Source organism: Asterias rubens, chromosome 5 (assembly GCF_902459465.1).
Source record: "Asterias rubens chromosome 5, eAstRub1.3, whole genome shotgun sequence".
NCBI classification, from domain to species: Eukaryota; Metazoa; Echinodermata; class Asteroidea; order Forcipulatida; family Asteriidae; genus Asterias; species Asterias rubens.
Genome location: NC_047066.1, coordinates 2,683,567 through 2,693,631, shown reverse-complemented (window position 1 = coordinate 2,693,631; position 10,065 = coordinate 2,683,567). Strand labels below are relative to the sequence as shown.

At 40.6% G+C, this 10,065-nt stretch overlaps 1 protein-coding gene across 1 annotated transcript; it reads right to left on the bottom strand.

Moving 5' to 3' along the window:
• Positions 1-4,434: 4,434 nt before the first annotated feature.
• On the bottom strand, positions 4,435-9,725 carry LOC117290755 (histamine N-methyltransferase-like). Its single transcript, XM_033772300.1, has 3 exons — positions 9,403-9,725; positions 6,406-6,726; positions 4,435-4,904 (listed from the first exon to the last, which is right to left on the bottom strand). The coding sequence occupies exons 1-3, from the start codon at positions 9,605-9,607 to the stop codon at positions 4,546-4,548; spliced, it is 885 nt and encodes a 294-aa protein (XP_033628191.1). The 5' UTR covers positions 9,608-9,725; the 3' UTR covers positions 4,435-4,545.
• Between the last annotated feature and the right edge of the window lie 340 nt (positions 9,726-10,065).

Genomic DNA, 10,065 nt, shown 5'->3' with positions numbered 1-10,065 from the left:
TGGAGTTCATGTAAACAAACTTGAGCAGGAATCAACGTACGATCGGATAAGAAAGCAGTGGGCGGACAAAGATTCAGTGCCTCTGATACCAGCAGCTGAGAAAGAGTCTATGCACCAGCTTAGGAACTGCAGCTTGATCAGCTGGGAAAATGATAATACAGAACATGGGATGGGCATTGAAAGGTCCAAGAAAGGGATCAGCTTTGTCTGAAAATATCAAATCTTTTCTGACTGATCAGTTCAACGCAGGTATAAGAATTGGGCACAAAGCCGATGTCATGCACGTTGCAAAAGTCATGAAAACCTTGAAAAATATTAAATGGTCAGTTTGTTTTCCTTCCCGCAGAATGGCGGACTGCAAAACAAATTTCAAGTTTTGTAGTAGGCTTGCAGCTGCTCAGATAAGGCATCAAGCAGGCCAGGGTCACCATGATGTGGACGAGATGCCAGTCCAAATTCAGGGGGGTCTCACCCAAGCTAACAGAGGGGTGCCATGAATTTTTTTACATTGCCAATGGGGAACCATTCACCCCCCTTGATGATCCCCAAAATATAATTGAAATTCGCCGACCTTCATCTTTCAACTTTTTTAACAGCCTGCATGAACCTTAAAATCTGACACTTAAGTATACGGGCGAGTTGGCATCTTCAAGTTGGGAATAAAAGATCGGTAAATTTTATACAACTCGCTCCAACATGAATTTAAACATCCGACTTGAGCTTAAGGCGATTTGTCCCTTGCAAAGATATGGTTGTAGCCCACTACAGCTCCAGAAGTGGAAATACTGATTTATGGAGTCCCATGGTACAAATACTCTTCCTTGATTACTGACTATATTTATTGAAGAATCGAAAGGTACATGTATATTTGGATGATTGAAGGTGTACTATATACGGAAGTTGTAGTGAAGGTTAACGGAAGGTTTTGCTGTAAAACAACGATAATAAAATATGATTTAGTAAAGGAAACTAAAATAGCAATAAATATGCATATGGGAATAATAATATAAACAAACTAAGTCAACTCAGGCAAGCTATTACCTACAAAGGGCTAAAGTAAGAAGGTATGGGCTCAAACACAGTGAATGAACTGGCCGCACCCGTGTATAGAGCAGTGTGTACACTGTATGCATTGGGCAATGGGCAGTGTGTAACGCAAGATTAGTCTGATCTGCTCTTTGGAGTTGAGAAGCTAAATCGCTAAATCGTGTATCGTTAGAGTTACAGAACAAAAGTGAAGGTCCTTTTACCTACTTATAATAATTACTATTGGGAACAAACACTCCCAGTTTAAGACCTTGGGTAACCATGGCTACTGTCTGGCCAGAGAATTGCCCTAGGGTCATATATTGGAAAGCTATTGGGATATAGGCATGGGAGAATGGTGCATGGGTCACACAAGGTCGCCCAGGGGTTATGTCTGAAATATACTACAGAGGATTATGATAATGTGGTCTAAGCTAATAGTAAGGAATAAACATTCTAAAATACTGAGCAAAGATGGTATTAATTGGAACAAACAAAAAACAAGATACTAATGCACAATGTCCGCTACAATGGTAATGGTCCTGCTATATGCACAATGTCCGCTACAATGGTAATGGTACTGCTATAATGCAATTCATAGTTACAACATGATATCATCCGCAACCGATTTGGGAACAGTGTCCGACTCATTGGTTGAGTTCGGGCGGTGTGTTCTTAATAATAATAATAATAATAATAATAATAATAATAACAATAATACCATTCTTATATAGCGCGTATCACCGTGAGGTCCCTATGCGTTGTAAAAGGAAATCAACAATCATTGTATAAAGTAAACAGATATGTTTTTAACCGGGTTTTGAATTGTTCTGATGTCTCAGCCTTCTAACAACCTCTGGAAAACTGTTCCATAACTGAACTGCTGTATATTGGAAAGAGCGGGAACCGCACGACTTGGTTTTGATAACTGGGGGCGGGGGGGGGGGGGGGTCAGAAGGGATTTATTTGAAGGTTTACTGTTCTTACGCCCTAACGATGAGAACACAACCCGAGAACTATACTCTCAGAACAAGATCACAAACCACCTTTCATCGGGGGTTTCGAGAACAACATTTTACAAAATGGCGGCAACATCTCAACAGAATGAGTAAATCGGATAAAAATGACTCTTAAAGTTAATTTTGTCAAGTTGATAGTTAACATTAGACTAATAATAGTCATTCCAACGAAATAGGTTGCCGTCAGCTTTCCGACTATAAAAGAAACAAAGAAATTGACTAACCTACCGCGTGTAGTCACATTTAAGGCTGTGGACACTATTGGTAATTACTCAAAATAATTATTATCATATAACCTTATTTGGTAACGTTTAATGGGGAGAGGTTGATATTATAAAACATTGTGCGAAACGGTCCCTCTGAAGTGACGTAGTTTTCGAGAAAGAAGTAATTTTCCGCGAATTTGATTTCTAGACCTCAGATTTAGAATTTGAGGTCTCGAAATCAAGCATTTGAAAGCACACAACTTTGTGTGACAAGGTTATTTTTCTTTCATTATTATCTCGCATCTTCGATGACCAATTAAGTCAACATTTCTACATGTTAGTTATTTTATGCAGATGTTGAGATACACCACGCGAGGAGACTGGTTTTTGACAATAATACCAATAGTGTCCAGGGTCTTTAACCAGTACCGAATCACATTTCATCATCGTTTGAGCGGATGAAACAAGAACGGCGATCCTACTTGTACTCGACTATTAAAAAAATAAACCGCCCGAACTCGGCCGGCCTTTGTGTCCGATAAACCACTGTGTCCAACCCAATGCGACCGACGAACACAATGCATTCTGACATTTTGGAATCTCTTGGTTTCCAGGGCTCAATTTCATAGAGCTGCTAAGCACACAAATTTGCTGAGCATGAACTTTCTGCCTTGATTAAAACAGGACTGCCAACCAAATTTCCACATGATCTTCAGGATGAGCAAACAACAGGTGAATATAAGTAACAAGCAATATGCAAAATTTTGAAATTTTGTTTTTATCAAAGAAGAAATTACATGCTAAGCAAATGATATTGCTATGTGACCAAACAAACGTACTCTTTAAGTCCAACATTTCAGACACACACAAGACCTGCACATTAACCAATTTAAATTGGGCCCAATTTCACGGTTCTGCTTCCCGCCAAATTCATTGCTTCACGGCCCCATAATCTCACACCTTACAGTGTGCACTTTAAAGACAGTGGACACTATTGGTAATTGTCAAAGACTAGCCTTCACAGTTAGTGTATCTCAACATATGCATAACATAACAAACCTGTGAACATTTGAGCTCAATCGGTCATCGAACTTGCGAGATAATAATGAAAGAAAAAACCACCCTTGTCACGCGAATTTTCTGTGCGTTTAGATGGTTGATTTCCAGACCTCAAGTTCTAAACTTGGGGTCTCGAAATCGAATTCGTGGAAAATTACTTCTTTCTCGAAAACTATGTCACTTCAGAGGTAGCCGTTTCTCACAATGTTTTATATTATCAACCTCTCCCCATTACTCGTCACCAAGAAAGGTTTTATGTTATTAATTATTTTGAGTAATTACCAATAGTGTCCACTGCCTTTAAGCACAGAATGCAGTGGAAACGAGTGCCATGAAATTGGGCATTAGTTTAATCATCACCACAATACAAACTTGCTTGTGCTATTTATGTGGAGTCAGTTAGCCAGGGGCATTCGCATTCAGACCAATTTATGGATGCTGAACGAATACCGGTACATATAGAAGACGAAACATGCTTATTAAATGTGGTCGTTACTGAGTGTAAAATGCCTGCCCACTTACTAAAGTATCCCAGCCTGCAGTGATCTTCAGAATGCCCGGCCTGCTCACGTTAGGGTGCACCCCACTAAATACACCCCCATAACACAGGGTGCAAATCCTAAATATTAAGAAATACAGCAATAGTCTTAGGAATTTTTTATCCTCTGCTCAATTTAATATGGTGGGGGGGGGGGGGGGCCAAAGCCAAAACAACCATACACAAGTGTAATTTTCCAAACGTTCGTGTATCAATCTTAGATTTTTTTTATGTAAACGTCTCGTCAAATAGGATCATTTATTTTTCAGGGCCAAAATACCTTAAGTTGGAAGTCAACACTTCCTAAGTCACAATATTGTGCAACATTTCAAAGTAGTGTTCAGTCCTAGAATTTCACCTTTAATAGGTCAAGGCCATTTTCATGTTGTATATAAAGGACACTTCCATAGGAAAGTCTCAAAGTCAATGGGAAACTTTTGACCAGGGGCAACTATTAAAGGCCATGACCTTCGTGGCCTGAGTGTAATTCACAAAGACTTAGGACTCGTCTTATCTCGAGTTAGGACGAGTAACTCGTCCTAACTCGTCCTAACTTAGGATTAATCTTAAGGTCTGCATGCTACAGTGCAGGGTTGGGACTCGTCCTAAGTCATAAGATTAGTCTTAAGTTAGGAAGAGTTTTGTGAAATCGACGGCTGGCCCGAGTGTTAATGTATGTGAAATTTTTGGAACAATTTCAAGGTACTCTCTTCTCGATAATCACGGCATCCCAGTCGTTATTGAAGAGGACTTCATCCCCATCCTTCTCCGAGCAGTCACCGCTCAGCATGTACTCCATCACCTCCTTGTATTGGGCATCCGAAGCCGTCTCCTTAAACTTCACAATTTGGATAAGGAAATCCATCAAGAGATTCCCGTCTTCTGATGTCTCATCAAGAAACTTGGTGATTTCCACCCGGGACTTCTGCTGACTCTGGGTGTATGGGATGTTACGGCGATCGAATGAGCTACGGACATCGGCTGAGCTGATCAAGTGCATGAGGTGATCCTGGTATCCGGTGAAACGGTTGAACAGCCGACAGGTACCGCTATCGTCTGGTGGAGATTAACAAACGGCAGGAAACAAAAGTATACGTTAAAGGCACTGCCGTCGACTTTCTAAACTCTTCCTAATTTGGGATAAATCTTATAGGACGAGTTAAGATGCGTGTCCATATACGTTAATACGCTTTGAAGTTAGGACGAGTTACCCTTCCTAACTGGAGGTAGGATTAATCCTAGACTTGACTCAAGTCCCAATTACGTGAGAGTCTCTTTATTTTCAGTCCCACCGCCTATCGTCAGAAAACTCCCTCTGTGCCGCGCCGCGGGATAGGGATTTGACGATCCCGCAGTTTCCTGATATGTAAATTAATTCACTTGCATAATGTAAACCTTGCTGCGTGATACATGTCGTCCAATCAAGACTCGTACATTTGTTATTTTATAGGGGTTGTACTTACTTAGTTAAGGATTAAAATACATTTTTGCACGAGAGTGGGACTTGAATCTAGTCCAGATTAATCTTAGCGTTTCGCGAAATCGGCTGTTGGACACCCACGGTAACTGCCAAAGACCAGTATTCTCACTCGGTTTACTAGTATTCCATGCATAATTTGCATAACATAACAATTAATCTGTGAAAACTTGGGCTCAAATGGTCATCGAAGTTTCGAATAATAATGAAAGAAAAACACAATTGTATACATGATTTGTGTGCTTTTAGTTAGATACCTGAAGTCTTTTTCATTTAAATTCAAATAATATTTGAGCGAAAATTCTCAAAAACTACGTTATACTTCAGATGGAGCTGTTTCTTAAAAGGTTTTATCAATATCTTTCTATATATCGTCAGGAGACACTCGATGACTAGAGCAAGCTAGTCGAAACGTTGAGACCAATTCAGAACTGACTCCGCGGCAGTACAGTTAATTACGATCATAAGCTAAAGTAGTAGTCCAGTCTATTTTCTATACCTTCCGCCCTGGTAATAGTTAAATAAAGCAAGACAGTTCTCTAAGAACAACTCTACTGGCACGAGGATACACACATGATGTTACCGCAAACCAAATATACAATATTATTCCTCTTCTCGAAGTTCTGTTGTCATCTTCAAACATTATTACGACGGACTATTCAGTGTTTAATAAGCAGACGAACAAGAAACAATTCCCTCGAACCCGCGGTTGTCTCGTACACAGCGCTGGAAATCGACCAACGCCGGGAACGATCAAGGTGATGTACACCGGTGTGTACATCACTTTTCAAGCCATGTAACTTGCGTTTTTGTTGCGCGTCACATGATTGGTTCTCGACCAATCAAACTTCACAGTTTGTTACCGAGGCATAACAGTGGTACTTGGCATAGTCCTTCAGTCAGGATGTAAACGCCAAGGATAGCTGCTTATGTACTCAGCTGCCACTATTCTATAGCTATAGATTGTGTATCTGCTTAGTGCATTTTCTCTATTGCGTTTGCCAACCAATAGGATCTGTACGCATGCGTGAATGTAATTAGCATATTTGATTGGAAGGGTCTACTTAATTTAAGACTTACCTGAAATGGTAATAATAAGTAATTTGCCACCAGGTTCCAGAAGGTCGTACATATACGTCAAGGAACTGTCTAAGTCCTCAACATAGTACATGGAGTGAACAGCGTTGATGAAATGAAATTTGGCTCCATCACTGTCAGCCTCTCTATATTGATCCATGGTTTGCTGCCGCCAGTCAAAGTTAACTCCTTGTAGTTCGCGTCCCTTGGATTGAACCAATGCCTTGTACTGGACTATCTGATCCACTGCAGGCTCAACTACACAGTTGGTAATGCGAGGGTATTTCTGCAAAAGCATAGCTAACATCTTGCTCTCCATCTCACCTTTTTTTTGATAGAAACAGATTGAACGAATGTGAAAGTTACAGTTATTAATTCCTTTCTAGTGCAGCCTTCATGATTGAAGATCACTGCCAGGCCACACACACACACTGGGGGTGAATCCCTCCTCTTTACGATAAGGTATTTTACATGCGTTGATAGTTTGTATGAAAGCACACGGGACCCACAGCCTACGTCCCATCCGAAGGACAAAGCAATGGTTAAGTGTTTTCTCTTTACGATAAGGTATTTTACGTGCGTTGATAGTTTGTATGACAACACACGGGACCTACAGCTAACGTCCCATCCGAAGGACGAAGCAATGGTTAAGTGTCTTCTCTTTGCAATAAGGTATTTTATACGTGCGTTGGTAGTTTGTATGACAACACACGGGACCTACAGCTTTATGTCCCATCCAAAGGACGAAACAATGGTTAGTGTCTTGCTTAAAGTCTCACGACCGGGACTCGAACCCACACTATTGCTGATCAGAAACAGCAGAGCTTGGGTTTGCTGCTCTTAAAGGCAGTGGTCACTATTGGTAGTTACTCAAAATAATTGTTAGCACAAAAACTTACTTGGTATCAAGTAATGGAGAGCTGTTGATAGTAGCGAAGTTTAGCTGCGCGTTACGCGAGCAAAAACGTGAACGTGAGCGTCAACAATTTTGCTGTTTCTAGGTGACGTCACCACTTGGGGTTTATTTATTTTCATGTTCACGTATAATGTGTGCGTGTACGTACCTGACGTGAAGACTGGGATTTTCAAGTATATGCTAAAAACGTGAGATTTTAACAACACAATAACTGACGTTCGTGTTCACGTTGCTCGTGTAACGTGCAGCTAAACATTGTGAGACACGTCTCCCTCTGAAGTTATAATTTTCGACATAGATGAATTTTCCACTAAAATATTTGAATTTGATTTCGATACCTCAGAATTAGATTTTGAGGTCCCGAGCGAAATCAAGCACACAGTTTTGTGTTCCAAGGGTGTTGTTTTCTTCCATTATTATCTCGCAACTTCGACGACCAATTGAGTTCAAATTTTCACAGGTTTGTTTTTGGTGCATATGTTGAGATACACCAAGTGAGAAGACTGGTCTTTAACAATTACCAATAGTGTATAGTGTCTTTAACAGCCGCAGCCACGACCCTTTCACAGTTAAGAACACTGAATAACCCAGTGACACGCTACGACTAGGAGCTGTTGGGATCTATACTAACAAAATTGAATGGTTCAATCGGTGAGAGCATGAGACACACACATTTTCTGTTTGAGGCCACGTCCGCTTGTTGAATCAATTTTGGCTATACAGTTATTGATCCCCTGTCTTTATCCGCAAGGATATAGTGACAGGCATCGCGATAGGCATCGGTCTTACAGATTCAATGATTTCATTGGTAGACACACATGTACAAGCAATGGCACAGAACTACAGAAGTGCGTTTCCGCAGTCGTAACAATCTCTGTTTTGATTCAACTGGCCATTATTATATCACTGGCCGCAATTTCTTTTTCACAGTTTTGAGTTGCCATCCTAAAAAAGTTTCCAGAGTTTTTTTTCTTCAAGCGATTTCCTTTTTTGAAAATAAACAAAAAAAGAAAATACCCCCATTGAAAAGCACTCCGACAGTGGCAATTTCGTAGTGCAGAACAAACATTCTTTCTGGCCATTGACCGAAACAGTGGGTTAAAGGCAGTGGACACTATTGGTAATTACTCAAAATAATTAATGTCATAAAACCTCACTTGGTAACGAATATAGGGGAGAGGTTGATAGTACAAAACATTGTCGGAAACGGCCCCCCCCCCTTAAGTAACGTAGTTTTCGAGAAAGAAGTAATTTTCCACGCATTTGATTTCGAGACCTCAAGTTTAGAATTTAAGGTCTTGAAATCAAGCATTTAAAAGCACACAACTTCGTGTGACAAGGGTGTTTTGTTTTTTCATAGTTATCTCATAACTTCCACAACCAATTGAGCTGAAATTGTCACAGGTTTGTTATTTTATGCATATGTTGAGATACACTAAGTGAGAAGACTGGTCTTTGACAATTACCAATAGTGTCCAGTGTCTTTAACTACGACCGCACAAATTTGAGATACACCAAGTGAGAAGACTGGTCTCTGACAATTACCAATAGTGTCCAGTGTCTTTAACTACGACTGCACAAATTCACCCCAGACTGTTAGTGCATACGGGAACACAGTGTTGTTCGCGTGGATGGTTAGGCCGAAGCCAAACTTAATTTTACCGCTTTTTACAGGCACTTGACACAATCATTATTAGTCAAAGACCAGTATTCTCTCTTGGTTTGTCCTGACATGCATAAGATAACAAACCTGTGAACATTTGGGCTCTCATGGTCATCGAATTTGCGAGAGATTAATCAAAGAAAAAACAACCACTTTGTGTGCTTAGTCAGATGCATATTACAATAAAGGCTTCAGCTGAAGTAGTTTATTATTTGTGTGAGAAACGACCTCTTTCTCAAAAACTAAGTTTCTCCAGAGGCGGCCGTTTCTCACAATGTTTTATGCTATCAACAGCTCTCACTTGCTCGTTAATACCAAGTAAGTTTTTATGCTAACCATGATTTTGAATAGTTACCAAACGTGTCACAAACTGAACTTGTTCATCGTTTTTTTAAAATTATCATTCCTACCAAGTGCCTACCTGATCCACTTCCTATACCCAGCACACGGAGTTCCTCATTCTCATTCAGCTTGCAGGGAAGTTGCTTTACAACCTCGTTGGAGAAAGTGTTATCTCCCCAGTTGGCCAGTACTTTGTACTTAGCCGAATGAGAAGCAAAGACTTGAAACGCCTTCACGTAATGTTCCGGGTCGTGGAACAAACTCCGTAACTTTGATTCCGCCATTACTAAAAACCGGATCAGGTCTTTGAGGCAAAATATTGAGCGACACGAAGCCCGGTAAACTCCCACAGTGCGATAGCAAACCCAGTCTAACAAGCGACGCGAGGCTTCGTCCCTAGATTTTAACTGGAGTACACATCAGTAAAGGTCACATGGTAAAATTTACACTCTATAGTTTGTATAAAATGGTGTGCCACGGCTTCCTGTGTGTTGCACTGACCCCCCGAAGACTGCATAGCTTATCTCCCATTAACTTTTACCAAACAGGGGTGCGTTCCACTCGCGCAAACGTTGCCAACAGTTGCGCACGTTCGCCAACAATTTCAAGTGGAACGAGTTTTTCGCCGCCACCGTTGGCAACTTTAGGCGAACATACTTCTGAGGTGTTGGCGAGTGGTTTTTAAAATGGCGGACAAGCATACGGTATTATTTCTTTGTCACAAACATAATTACATTGTATT

What these genes read in the sequence shown, in the direction of transcription:
- LOC117290755 (XM_033772300.1), bottom strand. Translation starts at nt 9,607, where the DNA reads ATGGCGGAATCAAAGTTACGGAGTTTGTTCCACGACCCGGAACATTAC. An exon ending in GGGTATAGGAAGTGGATCAG is followed by an intron (nt 6,727 to 9,402) that starts GTAGGCACTTGG and finishes ATCAAAAAAAAG; the next exon opens with GTGAGATGGAGAGCAAGATG. An exon ending in ACTTATTATTACCATTTCAG is followed by an intron (nt 4,905 to 6,405) that starts GTAAGTCTTAAA and finishes AATCTCCACCAG; the next exon opens with ACGATAGCGGTACCTGTCGG.